This window comes from Odocoileus virginianus, chromosome 14 (assembly GCF_023699985.2).
Source record: "Odocoileus virginianus isolate 20LAN1187 ecotype Illinois chromosome 14, Ovbor_1.2, whole genome shotgun sequence".
Lineage (NCBI taxonomy): Eukaryota > Metazoa > Chordata > Mammalia > Artiodactyla > Cervidae > Odocoileus > Odocoileus virginianus.
The window spans coordinates 58,920,335-58,947,824 of NC_069687.1; the positions used below are offsets into that span (position 1 = coordinate 58,920,335).

At 42.9% G+C, this 27,490-nt stretch overlaps 1 protein-coding gene across 3 annotated transcripts in view; it reads right to left on the reverse strand.

Moving 5' to 3' along the window:
• ZNF366 (zinc finger protein 366) overlaps positions 1-27,490 on the reverse strand; it is a 73,557-nt gene that overhangs the window by 19,698 nt on the left and 26,369 nt on the right. For 2 of the 3 annotated variants that reach the window (XM_020915699.2, XM_070476801.1), the window contains one exon: positions 1,037-2,388. In XM_020915699.2, coding sequence (XP_020771358.2) covers positions 1,037-2,374 — 1,338 coding nt within the window. In that variant the 5' untranslated portion in view covers positions 2,375-2,388. Of the gene's footprint in view, positions 1-1,036; positions 2,389-24,129; positions 24,353-27,490 lie in introns of those variants that run through there. The other variant, XM_070476802.1, reaches the window with a different exon arrangement.

The window sequence follows — 27,490 nt, forward strand, 5'->3', positions numbered from 1 at the left end:
GTTTGGTCTTAACCTATCAGATGAAACCCACAAAGCCAGAGCAGAAATATTATCTTGGCTGGGCAAAGGCCTCCACTGACCTTTCAGAATGAAAAAATGTTTTAGCAACTCTGGCTCGCTAGAAGTCTCTCCTGCCAAGAAAACCACTTGAAGTCAAGGGTGATAGAGCAGAGGTCAGTGGGGCAAACTTCCCCTCTTGGAAGCTCAATTTAGACCTAAGTTAGCTTAGCTGGGTAATATCTCAGGGACACACCAGGGACTTGTTTTAGTTCATCCTGAGTGACTCTAGGGCTGTGGTCGCACACTAGGCTGAAGGTAGACATGTGGGCCTATATTTCTCCTTGAAGAACTGAGTCTTGGGGAAGAGAAAACCAAACCCAGAAGAGAAGAATACACTCATGCCTCCTGTAACACAAACCACAGAGCACTGCAACCAAGCGGCAGAAGCTCAGTGGGGGAAGCACGGACCCTGCTGCCCCAGGCCAAGGCTCTGCTCCCCTCAGAGCCACCTGCAAATGAAGCAGTTGAGAGGAGAAACTAAACCAAAAGGTAGCCACAGATTCAGCAGAAAAAGACCAAGAGAACTTTCCAGAGTTTTCTAGAAGGCTCTGACTAGTGTATCCCAGGTGCAAAGCTGGTCTTGGGTAGTTGGGACTGATGACACACTCACGCTAGTGCCCTGGATGAAGTTTCCAGAAATGAAACCTCAGGAAATCTGGGAGGCTAAGAAGCAACAGCACAAGGACCCGCTGTGATGCGTCCTTCATCTTTCCTCACCCTCCTCTCCAAACTGCATTATTTCTTTTGAGGCCCACCTGAGACTCGAGAAGTCTAGATTGGAAAGGGCCTGATGGTTGGGCTCCTCATTCTCTCCCATTTCAAGGTGAGGAAGAACACTGGGGGTCTACACGTGTAGGGGTGGGGAGCCACGCAGGGCTCCTGGGTCCTCTCCTCCAAGGACGGGCCAGCCCCGCCCCTGGCCGGGAGCCCTGCCCTGGGCCGGGAGCGCTGCCCTGGGCCGGGAGCGCCTCAGTACCTTGTGGGTGAGGGAGTGCTGCTTGAGGTGGTGGGGCTGCACGAACTCCATGCCACACTCGGAGCAGATGTAGGGCCGGATGTCCTTGTGCTTCATCATGTGGTTCTGCAGCTGGCTGGGGTACTGGAAGGTCTTGTCGCACTCGGAGCAGTTGTACTGGATGGGGCCCCGGTGCGTGGTGAGGTGCCGCTTCAGCTGGGCCAGGGTGGGGAAGTCGAGGCCGCACTCCACGCAGATGTTTTCCCGCCCGCTGGCGTGCTTGGCCTCGTGGGCCTTGAGCTCGCTGGGATAGGCGAAGCCGCGGCCGCACACGCGGCAGTTGTGCGGCTTCACCTCGCTGTGCTGCATCATGTGGCGCTTCAGGTGGCTGGTCTGCGTGAAGGCCTTGTGGCACACCTGGCACTTGTGGGGTCGGGTGCCCTGGTGCGTCAGCATGTGGGTATGCAGGTGGCTCAGCTGCTTGAAGAGCTTCCCGCAGCGGCTGCAGGCGTGCGGCTTGATGCCGCTGTGGCCCAGGATGTGGGTCACCAGGTTGTACTTGGAGGTGTAGGACTTCTCGCACGTGGGGCACTGCCAGCGCTTCTGCGCGCCGCCCACGTCCACGTAGTAGCTGTCGTCGATCTGCACGTTCACGTCCACCCGCTCCACCTTCTGCTTGGTCTCCTCGCTCTCCGGCGGCTCGGCTTTGCGGGGCAGCGGCGGCTCCGGCGGCCGCTTGGGCAGGAAAGTGTGCCGGCTGAAGGGGAAGGGCGAGGCCGAGGGCACGAAGAAGGGGAACACGAGGCCCGGGGCCACCTTGGGGTAGTAGGGGTAGGGCGCGGGCAGGAACGGCGGGGCCGCGGGCGCGGGCCACACGGCGCTGGGCTTCACGGGCTCCTGCTTGACGGCCTTGCCGCCCAGGTGCTCCAGGCTGCGGTAGAACTGGAAGCCCACGTTGCACAGGTCGATCATCCGCGACTCGTACTTGGGCCGCGGCGGCGGCGGCGGCGGGAAGAGTAGGGGGAGGTCCGGGGCCCCCGGGTTCTTGCTCTCCTCGGGGTGCAGGGCGAGAGCCGCTTCTTCCGCGGGGTGGTTATAGGGCATCTTGGTGGGCATGCTCTTGCGTTTGCGAGACCCTCCTCCTTCAAAGACCCCTGGGAAGCCGTCTAGCTCTCCTGGAGGAGGCTCGTACCGGAACTGGGAAAACGGCCCCCGGAGCGCTTCCGGGAAGGGGTGTCCTGGGGGAGCCTTCCCTCGGGAAACCATGGGCTGCAGGCCGTGGGGAAAGGAGGGGGCTCTCTTCACACCCAAACTGAAGTGCACATCTTCGTCTTTGACCATCTTCAGTTCCTTCTGCATCCTTGGCAATTTTCCTTTAAAGAGAAAGAAATTTATTGTTTGAAAAAAAAAATCCCTTTTATCCATTAAAATTTTTGGCTAGATGTCAGTACCAATTTATAGAGAGTAATGTTTGTTTAATACCCATCCCCATTTATCCTAAGGCTGTTTAAAATATCATTTTTTTCCCCCTTGCAAACTCGGTTACTCATGTAGAAAGCACTGGCCTCTTGGAGTGGGACCCTAGGGCTCCAGTGAAAATCCACAGTCACAAAACCATAGCTGGGGCTGGGGTGGGGGCAGGGTATGAGAACGGGCTGGACTGAGAAGAAACCTGAGAATTCATCCGGCATTTTCCCCATCTAAGATGGGAGTATCAAGGCCCAGAGAGATGAAGTGAAGTGCTGAATCCCACAGCTACTCAGTTCAGGAGTAAGAACTAGGGCACATTCTTCCAGCTTGAGATGCAATTGCATCTGCCAAATGGTGATTTAAATGTCTTTTAGGGTCATTTCTTCTCTAAGTGAATTGATCTCCCCTGCCTCTCCCTGTCTAAGGGCCTTTGCCGCTGTGTGGTAGGGATACTGAAGGCCACACAGGAGAGGAGACTTCACTGTTTATCTCAGATCTCAGACTATCTGAGTATACACCCCCAGCAAGGCCTGGTGCTGGGGTATATCAAGCAGACAAGATCAATGTGATTAAGAAAAGCATATACTTCAGTGTTAACAGAGTCATTCTGGCAGTCTGTGCATTCTACCCTTCCACCTGAAGCAACTTCAGGGGAAAAAATTCCAAGATCGTGAGTCTCTCAGCCTGCTCTTGTGTCTCTTTCTTCACACCAACTTGGTCTTTGGTGTTGGTGACTCCTGTGGTATCTGTGATTTCCCTGGCATGTCTGGGAGAGCCTCTGGGTCCAGAATCTCAGCCAGGGGCCATGCTTCATCACACATGTCTCCTTGCCAGTCTTGTAGCCTCCTTGCTTGGGTACAGGTGGAAAGAACCAGATGGCTGACTTCACATTTCCAGCAAAGACCCTTTTCTACCTAGATCTTCTGGGCCTGAATGGGATTGGCCCTCTTTGCTCAGCAGATGCTCTCACAGAACCAGTCAGCCTGGTCAGGAGTCAGGTCTGGCCTCGAGTCACTGAAGACAGGGCTGGGGTTCTGGATTCACACAGGGCTCTGGCCCCTGGGAATGACCACTTGCTGAGCAGTGCAGTGTGAGGGTTCCAGGGGTGGGAGGACCAATGATTTTCTGTAGTCCCTGGTGAGGCAAATGTAATTTTATTTTGTCACCACTGACCTACTAAAGTGAAGAAACATTATTGAACAGAGATGATGTGATTTTTAACATGAACGCAGAATTATGTCTCCAAATTCAGAGATTTTACATATGCACATTTTAATTTCCTCCCTATTTTAATATGGCAAACATTTTCCCCCAGTTTCTGACTTGTGCATATATATACCCCACCTCTAAAATAGTAGTCTGCCCTCTCTAGAATAAAATTGTAACTCAGGAGGTTTCAAAAAGCATTGAGATCCATCTATGGACATTTCCCCAGACTTGTAAAGCAGCAGCCCCTTCCTGCATAAACATCTTAAGGAGCACTGCCGATCCCTACAGAGGTCAAGGAGAACTAGAGCTGCTTCCTCCTGACCTTCTTGAGACAGAAGTCAGATGTAGCTGCTGCTAGTTATTATTATCCCCGTCTTTTTGATCTAAGGTGACAAAGAGGGCCCTGGGGGGGTAAAAGAATTACACCCCCAAACCAAGTCCATGTCGGGGATGGGGAGTATTGAAGGGGAGAGCAGAGAACAGATGTCTCCTCAGGAGGCCTTTTGTCAGTCGGTTTAAAACCCTGAATGGCCTCTGCAAAAATATTAACAGACTCCAAAGACCTGAATGTGTGCGACCTACACGTTCCCCTCTATCTCTGAAAATAGGTCCACTGGCATCCATGAAAGATGCGGCATTCCCATGCAGGAGGCAAGAGAGGCATGGGTCAGCACAGGGGGTGGGGAACTACAGGCCCTCCTCTGGCTGATAGTCTGTGGCTGCTCCCAGAAAAACAGCAGGTTAGAAGCCAGTTCTCTACCAGGATGTGCTGAAATAATGTGCAAAAATAAAGAACTGAAATTGTCAAAGTAGACAGCTATGGGAGAATGCAAAGAGCATTGGTTTGAAGCCTGAAGATCTGGGTTTGAATGCTGGCTTTGTGTTAGCAGCTGTGGGAAAATGAGGAAGTTAATTTGGAGGTTTGATTTTCTCATCCGTGAAATAGGGGTAGGAATATCCCCATGGGGTTGTTGGATACTTAAAATAGGGTATGTTTGTGAAAGCTGATTAACACTGGACAGTTTAGTACTCTACCCTCGCATGGTAAGAAAGGATAGACAGGAAAGGAGGCCTGAGATGGTAATCAGGGATTGAAGCCAACTGACCTCATCTCTGTTTTCCAAGCTGATGCTCTTGGTCAATAGTGATTGGCATTTGGGCCTCCTCAAACCAAGGCTATACCTAAGTTGGTCTTGTCCCAGAAGGCACTGTGAACCACACTCAAAAAAGCCAATGGGAAAGACCAGGATGAGTTTATTTACTTAGTATGGAGATCAACCTTCTACTGTAAGGATACTCTCTCATCCCTTCTCTATGGCTCTTTACTATTATGGACATATCTCAAGTCTTACATTCATAACAGATGACTTTGGTTACAAAAGGGTCTTGGGATTGGGTTGGGACAAAGGGGACGGTGTGGTCTCATGAGCTATTTTAGCCAGTCTATGGGAAGCTGAGGAATTCTCCCTGCCTTATATAAGAAGTCACTTTCCCAGAGACAGAGGACCTGTATATCAAACTCCAAGTCTCAGACATGGGGACAGTGCTGGGTCAACACTGGCAAACCAGCTCTTGCAGTTCCTGCTGGACTGTGAGGGCAGAGGCTGGGTCTGTTGGATTCACTGCTGGTTTCTAGCCCCCAAAATGGTGCCTGGGACAAGGCAGGTGCTCAATAAACTGCTGTGGATGGCAGAAGAAATGAATGGTTCTTACTTTTATTTTTAAAGTCTCCATATGGAAATTTTTATGTTGAATTTTATTATATCTTACATTTATATAGACTGCAGTTGACTTTGGGGGACATCCCTAATCAGATCATGAGGACACATAAATTCTCAGGCAGTCACTATGGGGAGAACCCAATGTATACACCTTGCGTGTGCTTTTGTTTGGCTCAGTTCCCAAGGATATCATTCTCTGAATTGACCCTCAGATTCAGGGTAAGCCCTAAATCCTGGCTGTACTAATGCTAGAGTACAAGGTTCTGCAACTTGGTCAGAAAAGAGGTGCCTGAAAAGTCCAAAAGGCAACAGTTAGAAAGACCCCTGGATTGAAACTGTGAAGCATAAGCCAGGAGTGGGTGATTACCCTCACTCGTCCACCCCAAGGAAATGTCTGGGAAGTTAGTAGCAGTCTATCCTTTGTACTAACGTGAGGGTGGAGAGGGAGCGGCCTTAGAATAATCATGTATTTTCATTGATGTAGTCAGAGAATGTTCTAAGGTCCCTGGCTTTCTTCCATGTATACTCAGCCACCAAACCCAATAGGCTGTAAATCACAAAGCAAATGGTTTGAGGAGGAGAATATTGGGTTGATCTATTTTAGAGGAAAATGGGGTTCAGGATGTCTTCCCTAACAGGTGTCACCTATTAGAGTTAGTTAATGAGGAAATGGGGAATGAGTGGATTTTAAAAACAAAAACAAAATCTCTTCTTTGAACCATAAAGACCAATTAGAAATACAAGGCTTAACTGAGAAGAAACTACATTTAGTTTTGGGGAAAAAAATTCTTCTAATAATGCCCTTTAATTGGGAATTCACCTACTGCACCAAAATATAAACATCCCCCAGATAAAATTACTGGTATTTTGTGGTTCTCATTGGAATGGAAGTTCAGTCCAGTAAATGCTATTAGAAGAGTCACTCTGAGTCAGCATCCCAGGGGCAGATCTGTTTATCCTCATTCCACAACACTGATTTCTATTCATTCTGAAATTGGTGAAAGAATATATTCTCTGATATTCTTTATTCCTTGAAGTTTTCCAGTGTTTCCTTGGAAAACATTACGTTTTACTATTGGAGACGCTGGCTTCCCTTTTAGTTTGAGAGAGTGGCACTGTATTTACATGGTCAGCCCTACAACTCTGACCTCAGCAAAGATGGAAGCAGGGAGGAGGTGCAAGTGGAGAAGCTGAAGCATAAGAAGCAGCAGTGAGAGCAGCGCAGGCTGGAGAGGCGTGGGAGGATAGCAGGAAGGCAGGAGGGGAAATACGTGGATTGACTGCCAACCTCTCTCTGTTCATACAGAAGGATATTATTATAAGGCTCCTCCAAAATGGGATTTTATTGGATCATCTGGTTCTTTCTGAATTTGTGATAACATAAAAATACTTTGAATCTTAGAATTAAACATTCTGATGATTCAGCATAACTGTCTTCCTATGTATGTGGTTGTACTGCTGAGTTCCTCATCTGCAGGTGTTTGGCAAGTAATGATTCAGTCTTGAGTTCCCGATATTGGCAGGAACAGAAGGATCTCTGTATGCATCTGGCAGGTAGAGCATTGTGTTCTAAAGAAATAAATGGTCTGCCTTGTCACTCCCTGGGTTAGACGTAGACTCCAGAAGAGGGAACCAGATGCCTGGTAGCCAGACCCCGGGGCCCTTCTGGATGCTCCTGTGTCCCCTGTTTAGTTTGTAAACCTGAATTCCTTTCATTTTATTATAAAAAGTAATCTATCAGCCCATAGCATGAGTTGAGTTTCCTAGGTTGGCGGGAAAATATTAATTGGTGATGAGACATATTCACATGTGCAATAGTTAATTGAACTCACATAATGTTTTTTTTTTAAGTTCCTAAATACCACCAAGACATGACATAAAGTCAAATTTAGTTTTCCATTGTTTAAATTGTCTGTAATGAGCATGCATACATACTATTTACATATAGATATAGATATGCTTTTAAAGAGTCCTTAAAACAACAAGAAATTCAGCTACTAACTTGCATAGGTTAAATGAATGTGGGTTTCATTTAGGAAAGTGCTTAATGCCTAGGTCTAGTTTCTGAAAAGCACTAGTTACTTGAACACTGGAACAGCTGCTAGCATGTAGGGTTATCACTGCCCTCGTGACCCATTTAAAGGAAGGAAATGAATTGGAGATAATGACTTAGCAGTTCTCTCTCCCAACTCTCAGAGCTAATATATCACTCAGGGATGGAGCTCCAACTGGAATGTTAGAATTTTTCTCCTAATTTCTTTGGAGTATCCTTAGAATACATCTCAATTTTATTGTTATTTCATGTTCATAAATTAAATAAACTTGATATACCCACTCCTAGCTAAGCCAATAAACACATGCATGTTTAAAAGCTGAATTTAGTCTGTCTCTGAAAATGACAGCATATTTGGTCTGTTGGACCTTAGAATTGGTAGATAATACCAGAAAATGTGACCCTCTGGCAAGCAAAAGTAGTAAGAATCAACACATAATAGATGAAGTTAGCCATGTGTGGAAGGAACCTATTTTAAAAGTGTCACTCAAGGCAATAGTTTTGTGGAAAGGGGAGCAAAAATCTGTTTTGTATCATAATTGTTGTATTTGTCAAAACTCAGGGTACTAAAGAAATGAATTTTACTGTGCATAAATTCAAAATAAGTTTAAAAATATAAAAGAAATGTACAAAATGCCCCTCTGTATATTATAAAAGACATAATTGAGGATATTTGAGAAATACACAGCAGTAGTTAAGATGACCAGACTCTATACTCTAATCAGTTCATATCTTTGGAAAGTATCCAATAACACGCATATGGTATATAAAGAGGGGTACTTGTGTTTAAGAATTTGATGATCTAAATTCCTGCTCTATCCAAAGGGGAGATGTTATATATGGCCAATACCAGGTTTTTTTGTTTTTGTATGTGTTCTATTCAGCAAGAACTTTGTGAGGCAGGGATTGTACATTAAACTGTCCTTCCAGGTCTTCTAATCTTTGGCCCCGCTTGCATGTTCAGCAAATAGTCTTCTCTAATTGCTCCAACATTCTTTGAAATATAAATTACTCTGCTATTAATGGGTAAGATCATTCTGGTGACTAGAAAATATGCTCCTACCCCTTGTCAAATAATAGGTTGATATTGACATTTAGGTCCATAGATCACTCTTGTGAATGAATCATTTCCCCCAAGACTGATTAATGGAGTCTCTTACAAAATGGAACTGGTGAATCTGCAGGCCTGCTGACCAAATCCTGTGTCATAGCAGTCCCACCAGAAGCCGATACTCTGTGAAGTTTACCTGTGTAGCCAGCTATCTTCTTTCTCTGATACCTTTCATTGAAGAAATTAACCAGAGTGTCCCAAGTTTCTACAGGGCAGGAGGTAGAAAGAACCTAAACTATTGGAGGCTTTATGGAGACTCAGAGGTGAAACTTGCCTTTCCACCAGAGTTGGAAGAACATACCTCACTTTTCTGAAGTCTATCATGTTTGTTCCACTCATTAACTGGGTCCTGTGCTGCTAGTCACCTTTCTGTGTGGGTGGGTAGCTTATATTTCTAACAGAATCTGGTAGAAAGTCAGAAACATGCCTGTTGCCTTATATATTGTTGGGATTCAATAATTGCTTCGGAATTTACTTGGCAGATGCCATGTTCTAGCTTGCTCTTGCTCTATGATCCGAAGCAGAATTTTGCCATTACATGAAAGAAGAAATAACTGGTATACTTGGCCTGTTCCAATTCATCCTGAGCCAACTTCACATCAATGAACTGCCAAGAACATCTCCAGTGAGGAAGGGGCTTTAGGGAAGGTGTGGCAATGACTAGGATTGTGCTTTTCAGAAAACATAGTCCCCTCTGCTTAATCCTGGCTCAGAATCTTTGGCCAATATGTGCCCTCTTCCTTTGATCTGGAAGATGGAATGTCCTGTTACACTGAAATGAATGAATGTGGGAGGGCTCTGGAAATGCCCAAGGCGACAGCGACCACATGACACTGAGCCTCTGAGGGAGTGTGTCACCATTCTAGCAAACAATATCCCAGTAGGGCAGCCCACCACCATTTCTCTTGCTTACTCAACAACGCCAAGTGCCCCGTGATCTCCAGGCAAATACTCATTAGCTTTGTGGAAATGCCCATCCTAGTGGGCACATGGATCTGTAACATCATCCTTTCTTTTTATTTCTACATGGGTAGGGTTCCTGCTCTTTTTCTGCCTTCTGATGAATAATCATTCCTTTTTCCCTTATGCTTTTTAGTTCAAGATTTTCTCATTGACCTGCTTCATTGCTGATTCTTGTATTCATTCTACTCACTAAAACCATTCTTGGAAAATATATATAGTTATAAAATATATAGACTCATCTCCTCATGTACTTGTACACATAGCCTATTTTTGGAAAGAAATACAGGAATCTTGTAGTATTAGTTGCCTCGCCAGAGAAAGACTGTATGGCTGGAGGAAGAAGGCTTGAAAGTTTAGCTGCTAGTCTGAGGGAACAGTTCCATTAGAGTCTGTAGGAAGATGCTGCTCAGTTGTACAACTCCCTGCACGGAGAGGCAACTTTTAATTACACACCCTTTCAACTTATACAATTGTATACTGTGAGTAACTTAGTTATTCAAATACTTGCATTTAAAATATAAAAATGCATATTGTCTTTCAAACAGTAAATATTCAGACAAAATTAGTATTGAAATCCCCTTCCTTTTGAAAGCTGAACAATTCTCTTTATACGTTTCTCTGGACTCTGTTTTTCTGCCCAACATCTTTTGATGCCCGGGCAGCAGAATAATTAGAGTTCTGGTGCCCAGATTTCTACCTCTGACCTTGGACACGTCACTGAACCTCTGAACCTTCCTCTGCTTACCTGTCGGCAGAGTTTACCCTGGTTTATACTTTGGGCATGCAGCTTTATGACCCAGGCTTACATCATCAAGGAAGTAAGTATAAGCAACCACAAAGACCGCATCAAGAAAGTCACAAATAAACTACATTCAATCACAGGTAAACTACGTTCAACCTTGAAAGTTCAGGTTTGGAAGAAAAGCTATGACTAACCTAGACAGCATATTGAAAAGCAGAGACATTACTTTGCCAACAAAGGTCCGTCTAGGCAAAGCTATGGTTTTTCCAGTGGTCGTGTATGGATGTGAGAGTTGGACCATAAAGAAGGCTGAGTGTCAAAGAATTGATACTTTTGAACTGTGGTGGAGAAGACTCTTGAGAGTCCCTTGGACTGCAAGAAGGTCCAACCAATCAATCCTAAAGGAAATCAGTCCTGAATATTCATTGGAAGGACTGATGCTGAAGCTGAAGATCCAATACTTTGGCCACCTGATTCAAAGAGCCGACTCAATGGAGAAGACTCTGATGCTGGGAAAGATTGAAGGTGGGAGGAGAAGAGGATGACAGAGAATGAGATGGTTGGATGGCATCACCGTCTTGATGGACATGTGTTTGAGCAAGCTCTGGGAGTTGATGATGGACAGGGAAGCCGGTTGTGCTACAGTCCATGGGGTCACAAAAAGTTGGACATGACTGAGCAACTGAACTGACTGTCTCATTTCCCCAAAAAGATAAGTCTGACTGCAGGATTCACAGTAATTACAGAATCACACTCAAATATGACTAATCCAGTTTCTCCATTCTACCCACTCCTGAGTTTTTCCTTGGCTCTTTCCCCAGGGCTGAGAAGGAACTCCGAGATGCTAAGGATGAGATTGTTGGATTTGGGGCAATGTCAAGTCCTCCCCCCTACCCCAGAACCTCGAGGTAGTTAACTTAAAAGTTTCTTTCAGACTAAAAGTATGATTCTATTTATGCCACTGCAAAATCATAAAATGTCAAAGCACAAAGTGTGCTCCAGCCCTCAGAGTTAGTCCCTCTTTCCTCTCAGTCCCCAAATCTGTACCCACACCCTTGATGTAGCTTCCTCCCAGAGTATTGCAACAATCTGCCTCCCCACCACACTGTGACCCCCTGAGGTCAGGACTAGTTCCCAAACTTTTCTGTGCCTTCTCTGACTTGTACAATAACTGGTACTTACTAACATTTTTAAGTGATTCAGATTCAAATTGCAATAATTTTCTAGTCTTAAAATGATTTTATTCTGTTTTTATATGTAATGTAATATAGTTTAGGATTTGTTATTGCTTCAGCATGTCTCTGATTCTGGGGTTTTTCTCTATCAATTTCTCCTTTCTAATAAGTTCTCTCTCATCCACCCCAAATGTTAACTTTCTGCATAGAAAAAAGGACCGAGAAGTCAATTTGCCAACACCTAACCACCTTGACCATTCATTCATTCTTGGGTGGTTTCTACAACATTTTGTTCACTGTTCCTTTGACATGACTATTAGCACCTCATTTTCTTTCCATTCCCATACCTAGGACTCTAGTTCAAGTGCCCACCACATTACTCCAGGATTACTTTCAACAATTTCCATCCACTTTTCCAGATCTTACTTCTTTCTTCCAAATCCCTTTAATACCAATGCCAATTCCATCTTCTGAAAATTCATCACCCTAGTTCTGCTTGTGGTGATAATGTGCCTGGCAGGAACACTAACCTTCCTAGACATCCTTTCAGTTAGAAGTTGCCTTGTGCCACAGTCCTGGCCAATGAGATGTAAGCAAAGGCTGCTAGGACTTCTGAGAAAGCTTTTGCACTCCTAATGCAGAAACCACCCGCTTTATCCTTCCCTGTCTCTTTTTTCTGCCTGAAACACGAATACGAGGCTGGAGATGGAGCAGTCATATTGGAACAGTGAAGTGATAAGGTTAATGACAATGCCTTCCACAAAGTATGGCTGAAGGCAAGAGGAAAAGTGTCTTGTGGAACTCCTGCACCCACTTGGTGCTGCATTTCTTGCTATTTGAGAAAAAAAAACCTTTACTTGCTTAAGAAAATATATTCAGAGTTCTTGGCTTGTAGCTAAATATATTCCCCATCTGATACACAGAGCAAATCAAGTGTAAATATCTCTCTGACCTTCAAAGCCCTTTATAAGCAGGTCCAATTCAATTCCCTTTGTCTAAAATCCCCTCAACCCAGTGGAGACCACTCTTTCACTATTTTCTACACGGGGCAAAGAAACTCTTACCTCTTTGCCCTTGCGTAGACTGGTTGGTCATCCAGGAATATTCTTTCTATTGATCCATCTCATCTTCCAGACTGAACTTATATTCAGCTTCTTCCTGTAACGTCTTCTGCTACACTTATACCCAATTATCTCTCCCAAGAAGATAAATTCTATTGCATGATCTTAAGGAGGCGTGAATTAAATACAGTGTTTTTACTTGTATTAAACTAATTATTTCATGGTTAGGTTTTGTTTTTCCAATCCATATGTAAGCTGCCTTCAGCCTGGGATTCATCCCCTTCGCTCTCCCATCGTGCCCTGCATGATTGCCACGGAGGTACCCAAGACAGAGTTGCAGCTGGGCTCGGATTCGCCTACTATCCACTGCTATATTTGCTTTTTAAAACAGATTTGTCTGTGGCTTTAAGAGCACGTGTGAATTTAGGTTGTGTTTTCTTCTGATAAAATTAATATTACCACTAGTTGCCAGTTCATAATCAGTATGAGTTAATTTGCCGTGTGGAAATATTTTGCAGCAGCAAACATCCCTGATTCTTTATTGTTGTGAGCATTACATTGGATTCATATGTTGTTGGTAGCACATCTATTGGTACTGGAGATCAACCTCCAATTTCTTAAATCTGAGTTTTTGGCATGAAGAGGATGTGAGATTAAACAAGGAGAAATGGCTCCCCTTTCTCCTTGTCTCAGAAGCAGCTACAGTGGCCAGTTAAAAGGCTTGGTTTGGGGGAGAAACACACATCTGCTCTCAGTCTCCTGCTCTCAGGCTCCTGTTCTGAGCTGGAGCCGAGTGGCTGCAGGGGACAGAATGGCCCAAAGGCCTCCTTGGAGGGCAGAGTTCCCCTGCTGAAGGCAAAGGAGGAAAAGAGAGAAGAGGGGAAAATGCCATGGTGGATTAGACCTCGAAGGGTTTAATTACTCGTCTAGGAAATTGAAATAATAACAAGACTCATATCATGGACAGTTTTGTGTCCTTCCTTAGGCATTTCAACTGTGAAAATCTAAAAGGAATTAGTGTAGGGAGGAGTTGTTCAAATTCAGAAATGAAGGTTATTGGAACTTCTCAGTTTTTCTCATTTTTTCTTCAATGAGATATTACCACATTTATATCCTCACTTTCTTCCTCTCTGTCTCAAAAACACACACATACATGTACACATACTCACAGGCATTGCTATCTTCTGTGTGTGTCTTGTATTAACAAAATAAAAGTACAGCCAGTATGGAGATTCCATAAGAAATTAAAAATAGAACTACTATACAATTCAGCGACTTCACTGCTGGGTACATATCCAAAGAAAACAAAGCTGTTATCTCAAAGAGATATCTGCACTCCCATGTTCATTGCAGCATTACTCACAATAGCCAAGGTATGAAAACAACTTAAGTCAATCTAAAGTTACACAATCTAAAGTTTGTAAATGTAAAGGCTTCCCTGGTGGCTCAGATGGTAAAGAATCCTCCTACAATGCAGGAGACCTGGGTATCAAACCTTGGGTCAGGAAGATCCTCTGGAGAAGGGAACACCAACCCATTCCAGCATTCTTGCTGGAGAATTCCATGGACAGAGAAACCTGAAGAGCTACAGTCCATGGGGCCACAAATAATCGGACACAACTGAGCAACTAAGCACACACAATCTAAAGTTAACAACCCCCCATCTGCCAGGTCTCTCTCTCTCAGCCCCAGCTTTATTTTGCTGGTAAGTACTACCTGGAAAATAGTGCATTAGAAAATATCTTGGCCATTCATCTATTTATTCTCCACCTTTCCCACTGGACCGTAAACTTCATGAGACCAGGTACCTTGCCTATGCTCGTCACTGTTCAACCCACCTAGAAGAGTGCCTGACACGTAGTAGGTCAACACATTTGGATTATTTGGGAGGTTTTGAATATGTAGCACTCCCCCCACACACACCTAAAAAATGGAATGCCTAGCACCCTCCCTAGACCTATATTATATCAAGATCTCTGGGGGTGGGGCCCCAGGTCAAGCATTGACGCTTTTGAAGAGCTCTGTAGGTGATTGTCATGTTCATTCAAGCTTAAGAACTACTTTAAGGAGTTGCCTGAATACCGAGCCTATACAGTGAGGGTAGCATGAATGGGCATGGGAGTGGGGTGGAGGAGGGATTCTGATGAAGGGACCCCTGTGACTCGCAGTCATCCCTGCCTCTCCACCACCCACTCAGGCTCCTAGATTTGGGCTGTGGGGGTGAGGAGAAGAATTCTTCTCCTTGCCAAGGCTGGGTTGATGAAATACAGCCCATAGCAGCGGCCATCCTGGGGTGCAGGTAATTCACAAAAGAAAGCATCCTGGATAGGTCATGCTGTACCTGGTGAGAGAGTGGGCAGAACCCTCCTAATCCCTCTTCCTCCCAGGCCTAGCCACCTTGCAAGAAGCTGGGCAGGAGAATTGCACCCATCTCCAACCCCCGCCCCCCCCCCCATAGGGATGGGTTCTCTTGGCTCTTTTAACCTGCAAAGGTTGACAATGAGGAAGAGGGTACGAGATTTTCTCCCTGCATGACTATGATACTTCTGAAAGGTTGAGCTGCGGGATTTTTTTTTTTTTTTTTCACTTCTCTCTTGGAAATCACCTCCATATGCTGATTAGACTGAGGACAAGACTTCTTCTTTACACTGAGAAAGCATTTTCCACTATATTTAGGAGACAAGTGGGACTACTATTTTCTCAGCTTCCTTAATGGATTTCAATGCCGTTTGTCAAGGTTGGTTTTCTTTAAAAATCTTTTTTTAATTTTCTAACAACAAACAACTAGATGGAAAATCTTCCAATGTACTTTGATTGATGGTTCACACCTTTTGGAATATCTAGCTCATAATTTTAGAAGGAAGCAGCTGGTACTCTTGACATTTAATTCCAACAAAATGCCTCACTCAATTCCCCCTCTCCCAGATAGGGTACACAGACTATTGGAAAATATTCAGTAATACTGATCCAAATGTCCACATTAAGTGCGGAGGAAAGGTAGCGTAAGCTTTTAACATCCTGGCAGCTGAGCTAATGGCATTGAAATGGCTGTTCTTAAGAAAACATGACTGCGGCAAGAAAAGGGGGCTATTTTAGTTGCTGTTGATATCTGCATGGGGGACCTTTGAAACAAGGGTAAACACATAGGATTTGTTCCTGGGGCAGGTGACAGTTTTACCCAAGGGACTTTGCTGTAAATCAATGGCATAAATATTAATAACAACAGCTATTGTTAACTGAGGACTCGTTATATGCAAGGCTTTTACATGGATTCTCTTGTTCATTCACTACTATTATTATCCCTATTTTATAGATAAGGTACTTGAGGTATAATGAGTATAAATAATTTGTCTAAGGTCACATCTTGAAAGTGGTAGTTCACAAACCACTTGTTGGCACACCTTTACTATAAAGGGTCAAAAAGTAAATGTTTTTGGCTCTGTGAAGCCTACAGAGTCCATTGCAACTAGTCAACCCTGCTGTTGGAGCAAAAGCAGCTATAGTTGCCATGTGAACAAATGGGAGTGTCTGTGTTCCAATAAAATTTTATTGGTGATATGTGCATAAATGGAAGAGAGAGAGAGAAAGGACTATATCTTAATAAAATTGGACAAAAATATTAATTAATTAAACATCACTAAATTACATTAACTTTTAAAGGCTACCATATGTATAGTTGAAAAAACCCTTTATTTACAAGAGCGGTGGGGGGCCGTACTTGGCCCTGGGGCAGTAATTTGCTAACTCTTGCTCTTCGCCATGATGCTAAGCTCTCTCCTGAGGCCTTTTGCTGGACTCTTACTTCAATAATCCTCTTTCAGGATCATTCACATTTTTGTATGAGCCATTGCGCCTACTTATACAATGACCTACTGGGCAAATAATTGTTTTTTTTTTTTTAGTGAGTCATATTCTCTTTAATGCCAGCAACATTCTAAATGTTATGATAGGAAAGGGCTTCTGGAGGGGTGGGATTATAAGCCAACAAGGACCCCTCAGAGGAAAGCCTCTGGGAGCATCTTAGCTCTCAGGAGCTTGTAAGCTGGCATAGCTGCTGCTGCTGCTAAGTCACTTCAGTCGTGTCCTACTCTGCTCCCCCGTCCCTGGGATTCTCCAGGCAAGAATACTGGAGTGGGTTGCCATTTTCTTCTCCGATGCATGCATGCATGCTAAGTCACCTCAGTCGTCTCCGACTCTGTGCAACCCCATGGACAGCAGCCCACCAGGCTCCCCTGTCCTGGGATTCACCAGGCAAGAACAATGGAGTGGGTTGCCATTTCCTTCTCCACATGATGGAAGAGGAGCTGGGTTTTCCAGCATCTGCTCTGTGCCAAGCCCTGTGCAGAGGCTGTTCGTGCTCTTTCTGTCTCCAGAATGTCTACAGACAGCTCCTTCCATATATCTTCAAGGAGGCCCTCAAAAACATACAAACCAGTAAGATAAAAGACCTGAAGAAGATGGAATCCTATATCACCTAAGCCCCACATCAATCCTGCAAGACAGTCACCATTACTCCATTTTATAGATAAGAAATAGAAGCTCAGAAGGTAAGTTACTTGCCTGAGGTCAGACAGTAAGTAAGTGGCTGGGCTGGCGTTTCATCGCAGACGTGCCCAATTTCTTTGCCTGTATACCTTCTAGTCGGCCACACTGCCCTTTGTAGTGGCCTGCACACCTCCCCTTACTTCATAACTCAATCACGGAGTGAGTTTGGAAAGTCAGTTCAATTTGAAATTCTATTTGCTTCTACTCTGTAAAAATGTGGGTAGGAAAACTTGGTGTATCCTACTCATTTGGTATAGTTGCTAAGATAGTCAAGCAAGATAGAACTTGTGAAAGATTCTAGCAAAGTGTGAAACTCTGCAAAGGTACCCTGGTGGCATGTGTCAGAGGACCAGTCAGAGCTGCGGGAAGGCGGCAACTTTCACCTCTTGCCACACTGCTAGCCACTGAAAGGGTTTCCTTGCTCCCAGGAAGCCCCGGGCCACATGAATCATTCAGGTTGCCCAAGTCTGGGCAGGAATTAGCCCCCCAAAATCCCCTGAAATCAGCCCAAAGCTCAGGAACTTTGAAAAAGTTATAGAATAGTCATCCAATTTCTGTTCACATAAATTACTCTTATAAAGGCACTTGTGTCATCACCACCCCTCCCCACATTGCTTTCCTCCTACTTCCATTCCTCTAGTTTCAAAAGGGGTTCTTTTTGAAAGAATACATGTAAATCCAACCCTTTCTCCCAGACCTAACCCCTACTCTGTTATTTCAATAATGTGATAGGGAATGTGGTATAAAATGACTTTCATGAGTCTTTGCCTCAAACTTGTGACCTTTCCAAACTCTTAGCTAAAAGTTAGACAGGATAAGATGGTTGGATGGCATCATTGACTCAATGGACATGAGTTTGAGCAAGCTCCAGGAGATGGTAAAGGACATGGAAGCCTGCTGTGCTGCAGTCCATGGGGTTGCAAAGAGTTGGGCATGACTGAATGTCTGAACAATAACAACAAAAAGTTAGGAACTAGAAAAGTGGAATAGCTTGATTATATTAGGAAAAAATTTCCATATGTCAAAAGTCACATAACATTCAAAAGGAAATGGCAAACTGGAAAAATATTTGCAACACGGGACACAGAACTAGTATTAGTATCTAAGATCTTCTACAACTCAATTACAAAAATGACTACTGAAAGTGGAAAACTGGGCAAAAACCATCAAAAAGCAATGCACAATTCAAAGACCAATTCAAGAGACAAATAAAAAAAGATTTTGGCAAGTAACTCTAGATATGCAATTCTCATGGAATCATCAAAGTGGAAATGTTTAGATAAAACATACAGGAATATATCTGTTATATCTGGCATATTTAAATTGTGTGTGTACATGTGCACACGCTCACATGGGTGTATGTAATCTCTCTATAAAAACCTACACCTGTCTGAGACAATTTGGTTGACTGGAAAGAATGCTATTGGAGACAAGGATTGGACTGAATGTCAGATTTAAAACTTATGAAAACCACATATACAAACGGAGCCAAGATTTCAACTCCGAGGATTTGGACAGAGGGAGAAAGAAGTAGATATATTTAAAGAGGAAGCAGTCTCCAAAACTCTTGTTTTGCAAAAATATCTGGAATGAAGTTTATAGGGCCTGAGGCTCCATCAAAGACAAAATCATACGGGAGAAAAATCCATTCATGAAACTAACTCATCCTAATGCAAATAACATTTTATGATTAGAGATAGAAACTGGCGTGAAGGACATTTTCTAAATCAATGTAAAAGTGTGCAGAAATAACTGGGTCTAAGTTGACTAAGAATTGTGTGACAAATTGATGAGGTTGTAAGGATAAGTCAATTAAGACACTGATGGGCCTGTTATGAGAATCTGAATGCTACAAGACTGAATCTAGAAGATTCTGGGTAAAGACTATTTCCTTGGAAGGGTTAGTAAAAGAAAGAGTTCTTTTAAGTGCTTTTCCATGGCCTGTTTTCTGTCCTTTGGAGATTTTTTACTTTGAGTGGTTGTGATAGGCTGACTCCCCCGGCCCCCTCCAATAACAGGTTGACTCTATTAGATTATTAACCTTCTCTGATTTTCTTATAAAAAGGGTATATTTGATAACATCATTTAATGGGGCACTTGAGAAGTGGCCCCTTTCAAGTGTTCATCTTCATTTGTCCTGATTGAAGAACTGGTGAGACTAACTTAAGATAGAACTAAACACCTTTCCAGTGAGGGTCTCACCTGGAGAGAGGTGACTCATTTGGGTCCATTTAATAATAACAAAAAATGTGAGCAAAGCCAATCTAGATTTTAGGCAACTGCCTATAATTTCAAAAACCTTTGAGTTTCAGCAACTCTGTAGGGATTGATGAAAAATTCAACAAAAGTGGAGAATGGTCCTGCCTTAGAACTTCTGAGGGAGAATTAAGCAAACCATAATATAAGTAACCCTTGGTATATCTTATTCTAGAAGAAATGTGTTCTGTGCCAATCCATGTTTTCTGGACTTCATGTGAAGAGTGTGTGGGATATTCAAAGGAGGAGAGAGCACCATGTGTAGATGTTAAAGCTGACAGGTGACTCAGGTCTCTCAGCACTATCTAGGCTGCTGGCAAATGATAATAATCCAAAGCCCACGCAGTGTGGTGGTTAGCAGAAAAACTGGAATAAAGTCATGAAATCTGTTTAAGTAAGCTGGCTATTGATCAAGATGGATTACAAGATAAAGTGAATTGGGACCAGAATTAGATTAAGGTGAGCAACTCTACACAATTTATTTTTAATGACCTTTAAATAATATAATTCATTACCATTTAAAAATTTAATACTGCAGTGTTCAAAGAAGAAAATGAAAATGATCAATAATACTACCACCCAGAGTAACTGTGTTAACATTTTTGGTCTGTTTCTTTCTAGTCTTTTACTATGCATGAATACATTTTCTTTTACAATACTGATTATTTACTATATATCTCTATGCAATATATAATTAACTCTGTGATAGACTATTTCATACATAAATCTTGGTTGAGTTTCTATTGTTTCCTTAAATTAAATTCTCTAGGAATAGAATTACCTAGTTAAAAGATATGAATTTTCAGGTCTCAACACATATCTCAAAATTGATTTCTGGGAAGGTCAACCTAATTTATTCTTAAATTATCCACTTCTTTAAATGTATCTTTTTACCTTCTATGGAACCATTCATTTTTCACTTGAAATTAAATAGGCTCCTAAACTTGGCTCAACATTGTAATAGGAATAAATAAATCTAGGTCTATTGAGAGAATTGTGAATTTGTGGTGACATACTGAGATAATTCTCAACTTTCTCAAAAACTTTCATATCCATTATTACATTTAGTCCCCACAAAAAAATCCCTGAGGTGAAAATTAATTTTAGAATGTTTTAAGCTTGAGAGAGTGTTTCAGGCATTGTCTTGTTCAGACTGTATTAATGCCTCCCTCTGACAGAGGCATAGGGAGGATATGAGAGTTTTAAAGTTCTAGAGTCTAAGTGTTTGGAGTCTCAGTCCATATATCACCTTCCCACTGGGTGAGGGAGCTCTGTGCTGATCCCTTTAAGGCTTCGTGTCCCTCCTCATTTCCTCCTCCCTCTCCATTGTCTTATCAGTGTTATTGGGAGCTACACCATTCAATCTCTCCTTATTACAGGGACATGGAAATCTGTACTGAGACTCATAAGCAGACAGGGCAATCTGTAAAGACGCACTTTATCAGTGATGTGGATGATGACCTAGAAAAGTACCCCCAAGAGTATGTAGATGACAATGAGCCAGCAGACCTGAGAAAGTAAGGTCTGAACTTGGGGTGAACTTGATAAACCAAAGTGGTTAAGGGAAATAGTGAAAACAAGTTTAGAACTCCAGGCTCAATACATTTTAGTACCAGACTGTTCTGACCATGAGGACTGCTGAATGCTGGAGTATAATAAGACTCAGGGGAAACTGTTTTCACTAGTAATTCTCACCTGCCCAATGAACTAGGTACAATAAGTGAGTTCTGTCAATAGACAGGATGAATCCTCGAAAACTGTCAAGGCTCCATCCACCCCAAAGACATTCTTTGCAGATTATCATCTCCTTGGTGCACTGTGGATTACAATATGTTGCATAAGTTAAAACAGCACTCTGCTGATGTTTGATGGTCTATCACAGCCTCTGGTCGGTTGCGCTTCATTTTCTCCCAGGGCTTCCCTGGTGGCTCAGCTGGTAAAGAATCCGCCTGCAATGCAGGAGACCTGGAGAAGGGAACTAGGGCTACCAGCTCCAGGATTCTGGCCAGAAGAATTCCATGGACTGTATAGTCCATGAGGTTGCAGAGTCAGACACGACTGAGCAAATTTCACTTTCTTTCACTTTTCTCCCAGGGGTCAAATTTATTTTATTCTAAAACATCTCCATAGCATTTCCATTTATTTTGTATGTGTATATAATTTTAAATTTTGAGAAACCACTTCTTAAAATGCCTGACATTTAAGAAAATCTGGCCCTATATTGCCAAGTATCACATGTGTAGAAAGTAGCACGGTTCAGCCTGTTGAATGTGCCAGATTTTCCTTAAAATTAACATTCATGCCATATGTTGGTACCCTAAAATCAATACTACTTTGACTGATGAAAATGCAAAAAGAAAACATTCTCAGACTGAGTTCTGTTCTCTTTCTTTGTAGACACTGTTTTATGTAGGCGTTAGCAATGGTATTCTTTGGGAGTGAAAATGAGTGCCTGCTCTGTAATTCCCAGTGAGAGGTCAAACACCCAAAGGTATGGAAGCCAGAAGAGCCAGCTTGTAAGGCAACAGAACCTAAAGTATTGGCCCTATAAGATGGTCCTGTGTTCTCAATCTACTACTCAGCTCCAGACAATGCCTTGGAGGAGACTTGGAGACAGTTTCCTCATTCTCCTTATCCACCATGGTCCTGGAACCTTATCCACCGTCATGACGTTCAGGAGGGCAAGGTGGAGAGGAGGGGTAGAAATCTCTCACTGAACTTAGAGAGGACATTACACCAGAAATTTAGACGGTGCCCTGGCAATCCAGGGTGACAAGTGACCTATACTCACACATTCCCTTGTGGATCCCAGCTGCCGGGCTTCATGACCTTTGAGTTCACCTTCCCTCTGAGTTCCTCCTCTGACCCTATCTACGCCTGCAGCAGATAATCTCCATGATGCCAGCCAGAAGTAAATCTTTATGCCTATGGTTTGAGCATCTGCACTATTGTGGGTTTGCAATGTACTTTGTCTATGTGTTTATATCACTGTGCTCCCTGGGCCCCTCTGTGGCTCGGGCAGAGTGTGGGGCTCTCCCTGACACATAGAGGGCACAAGCTTTGTTTTTAAATATTGGCCCTAAACCTGTCCCAAAGGGAAGGACAAGAGGGCAAGGTTCTATTACCACTAAAACCACCAGACATATTTAAACTATGATGGGAATTTTGTGCCTGGGGCTTTGTTCTGCTACAGTATTAAATAAGAATGGTGCATTCTTAAAGTTGAAGCAAGCATGTACATTTGTAGCATGAAGGATACACAGTATTTAAGGGGAACGTTTGAAAATCCTACCAGTAGGAGAATCTTAGAAAGTCTGGAAATCTCTCTTTTTAAAAAAATTTTATTATGGAAATACTCAAACTGTAAGAATAGTAAAATGAATCTCATACCAAGTTTCATTTATGACGAAGCTTATTTCATCTATACCCACCCACTCCCCTACCTCACAACTAGGATGATTTTGAAGTATATCCATGACAACTTATTGTTCCATCCATACCTATATTAGGACATATCTCAAACATAAGCACTTTTCTCTTTAAACTTAGTTATAATACTATATGTAATATCTTCAAAAATCAATAGTTTCCTTAATCATTAAATATCCAGTCAATATTCAAATTTCTCTAGAAAATCCAACTTTTTGGCTTTGGAGTGAAAGACAGGTTTTTGAAATTTTGTCAATTTACTAGTGAAGTAGCCAATTTTCTACCTCTCAGATGTCATAGAAGAGTTTGGAAGGTTGAAAGGAAAGATCTCTTTGGGAGCTCTGATAATTAATATAAACAGAAGAAAAAACTATTTGGACTTCCTTAACCTGGAGTCAATGATTGCTAAGACTGAAGGGGTTGTACACATTATCCAGCCCCACTACACTTCCTTATTGTAAACTGAGGCACAGAGGAGTAAACTGACTTCCTCAAATTCACACTGCTAATTAACGACCAAGTATTCAATTTTAAAATCTTAGAGGCTCTATTTAGGATACTACTTCTTTTGTTTTTTTAAATTGCTGTAGAAGGACCTCTATGTCTAGGTCTGTGTGTGTGGATTTAAGGTCTGTGTGGCTACTTTGATGGTTTAGAGCTGTGCTGTCCAATTAAGTGCTCATCAGCTACACGTGGCTTTTGAGCACATGAAATATGACAAATCTGATTTGGGACTTGCTGAACATATAAAATACACACTGGAGTTCAAAAATTCAATGAATAAAAGGTAAAATATCTCATTAATAATTATTCTGTTGATTAATGTTGAAATAACTATTTATTGGGTTATAAAAATATTATTCAAATTAAGTTCATCTGTTTCTTTTTACTTTTTTATCATGGCTACTAGAAAATATAAATTACTTCTTGGGTCATATTCTATTACATTTCTATTGGACAACACTAGTTCAGAGATTATCTTTTCAATGCAGGATTCCATCAGTTCATTATACAATCAGGCCCTGCAGCTGGTGAGACCTGGGAGAGGTCATCTATCCCACCAGTCTCTCAGTACTAAGGCTGGAAGCTAACCAAACCATCCAACAATAAATCTTATTTTTAAATATTTGTAGAACAATAAATCTCTTACCATCCCATGGCTTGGTCTAACATAAGTGAGTTCTACAAGTAAGAGAGTCTTACATCTACTTGTACAAGTATTGTAAACAAAGCTCTAGGAATTATTCTTGAACTTTCCATCAACCTTCATGACTGGTCTAATAAGTAAGTTCTACTTTCAAATACCTCTCAGATCTCTACATTTATCCTCATCGTGAGCTCCACAAGCAACTGCCTGGTCCAAGCAACCACAATCTCACCTGAGCCACTGCGTTTATCTCATATTTGGTTTTCCACACTGTTCTTACTCCACCTTCGAAATCCATTCTCCACGTAGCAGTGCAGTGAGGTTCTCAGTGAGCACATATGACCATGTCAATCCCCTCCTCAAAGGCCTCCAGTTCTTCCCATTTATAAAATTCAAAATCTGAACATGACCTTCAAGCTCAGCACGGTCTGATCCATTTCTTCAGCAGCACCTTGCCCATGTTCCCCAAGTGCTCTGCATTTTACTCATATTGGTCTTCTCTCAGTTCCTCATCCCTACCATACTCCCCTCCCTTCAGAACCTCTGTACATGCAGTTCCCATCGCCTGTAACACTCTTCCTCTCCCTCCACCCACTGTCGTCTGATTGATATCCATTTATTCAGATCCAGCTCAAAGCGTCCCTTCCTCTGCACCTGCTGACCAGGGCAGGTATACTAATGTCAACATGCAGTACAGATCAGAGTGGTCATTTTCATTTGTTTGTGTGATTATTCACTTAATGTCTAGCTCTCTTTGTAAACTCTTTGCTCCATAATGGTGGTGAGCCCATTAGCTCACACTCACTATTGTATCCCACTATAGTGCCTGGCACATAACAGGCCCTCAATTAATAGGAAGGATAAAGGAAGAAAGGTGAGGTGGTTGTACCAATAAGAACCAACCCTGTCTCTTCTTCCTTGCTAGAGCAGAACGGGAACACCCCTCATCACCATTCCTTCACAGTTCATTAACATGCTCCTGGACAGACCACCTGAGTACCCCAGCTACGGGTTAAGTCACTTCGGTCATGTCCACCTCTTTGTGACCCCATGGACTGTAGCCTGCCAGGCTCCTCTGTCTATGGGATTCTCCAGGCAAGAATACTGGAGTGTGTTGCCATTTCCTTCTCCAGGGGATCTTCCTGACCCAGGGATCGAATCCATATCTCTTATGTCTCCTGCTTTGGCAGGCAGGTTCTTCACCACTACCACCACTTGGGAATCCACCCCAGCTATGGATTAACAAATTCTATGAGCTCTATTTTCAGTGTCCATCCAGAACGTAACCACTCTTCATCACCTCCACTACCTGTACTATGGTCCAAGCCACAAGTTTCTTCTAAGATCTTTGACCTTTACTTTGAAACAGATGAAAATTACCTTCTAATAGAACCACTCTTAACTCTCCTTCTTCACCCTTGGCTCCTCAAAGCCTACTCAACACAATAGTCAAACTGATTATATTAAAATAGAAGTCAGATCTCTTCACTCCCCTGCCTAAAACTCTCCAACAATCTTCGGTTTTAAAGTCTGAGCTCATCCTGTGGCCTGCAAGTTTGTCCCTGATGTCGTTACCCCTCTGACCTCACACCCCCCCCACACTCCCCCTTTCTTACTCCACTCTAAACCTAATGACTTCCGGTTGTTTCTTGCACACACCAGGCATTCTCCCACCTTGAAGCCTTTGCACCTGCTGCCCTTTTTGCCTAGAAGCTCTTCCTCTGGATACCTACATGATTCTCTCTTTGCTTCCTTCCAGTTTTTCTTCAATATCACCTTTTCAATGAGGCCACCCTAATTGTGATCCATCCACCCCACATTCCCTATTCTCTCTCCTTCCCTGTTTTATTTTTCTCCATATCTTCTAACAAATTATATAACTTATGTTATTCATTGTCCAATCCTCTCTACTAGAATGCAGACTCCATGAGGGCAGGAATGTTTGTTTTTTGTTTCCTGTTATACCCCCAGTGCCTAAAACAGTGTTTGTCAGGAGGTTGTTGCCAAATAAATGTCTGTTGACTCAAAGACTAAGGTTCAGCCCATGTACCTGAAAAACAGGCGGACTTGCAACCAGCCATCCAGCATGACCACGCAGAACTGGCCTGTTGTGTTAGGAGGGCCAGCTTGGCTCCACCTTGGAGCTATTTCAGGAGATTTGGAGGTTCCCTAAGCCCAGGTCAGCTGCTCACTGTCCCAGCTCAGTTCTGGTAACTGTGAGGCCAAGGAAGCAATCCAGCTCCAAGGAACATCTAAATAGCTTCTCCCCATGTTCTCCCACCTCACCCTCCTCCATCCCCACCGCACACAGATTTATCACACAGCCCTCTCCCTTTCCAAGGACGCAACTCAGGCTATTTCTAAACCTGAGATTCTGATCCAAAACAGTAGCCAACACACAGTGTATCTCCATCTGCACAGGAAAAGACAGGAGACCTCTGAGCAATTTCCGGGCCCCCTATTTTTCCATGCCAGTAAACGAAGCCTTCTTTAGCCCAGGGAATCTCTATCTGAAGCACGCCAATGCCTTAATGGTGCCTTCCATCCCTTACTGCCTGGGCTTGCTCCTTTGTTCTTTTATTTTCCATTTTAAGTGATGGACGCCTGGATCCCTTCTGTCATCAAAACTTTGACAACCAGCTCTCCCGGGTGTTAACTACTAGTTAGGGTACACATAATGCTAATGGAGAGTTTCTTTCCTAAATAGGCATTTATTTAATAATACATAATACTTAAATTGCGCTCTCTGCCTTCAAAGAGTTTTGCAAACTTTACACTTCATTAAGCTGAGCAGCATTTGAGTTCCTGTTTTATGGCTGAGAACGGAGCAAAGTTAAACAATTTGCCTAAGGCTACAACTAGCTGTGCTTTGGACAAAGTATTTTGTCTTTTTTTAATGGATAAGGAAAATATACCAATTTAAAAATGTAGTTATTTAACAACTGTGGTGATCAGTAAATTAGTCTTGAGTTCTTTCTGTGTGTTTTTTAAGACCACATTTGGGGTTCTTCCTTGGCTATACTCACGCCTCCTTGTCTCCAGACACCACTTCACGTTCCTCTTCTCCTTCCTCCCCCACTTCTACCCTTCCTCCTCTTCCTCACTTTTATTCTCTCCTGGCTCTTGGATAATTTAGCTTTTAGGAGGAACCAGCTCTATCCCCAGTCCTTATCCCTGTTCCTCTGGGACCTACTCTCAGGTGATAAACATATTGTTGCTAATGGATTAAGAAGGGTTTAAGTCAAGTTTCTATGGATGGAGAAAACCAAAGAATAAATTGTATAATATCTTCTTGGCTTATCAGTTTTAGTGGTGTGTAATTTAAAACATTTTAAATGCAAACAAATATGGACGGGTTATGGAGCAGAATGCAAAACCTAGGACAGGTTGAAGTCTGAAATTCTACCTACGGCAGATCACTTAGGACTTCCTTTCCAGAGTTTTCTCTCCCATTAGCAGTATTTGGATTAGAAAACTCTGAGAAGAATTGATATAACATGGCACTTCCTCTGAGCTCTCTGGAGATGAAATATCAGGATTGATTTTCTAAGGGCTAGTAGAATCAGTCTTGTTATTTTATTGTTCCTTTGAGC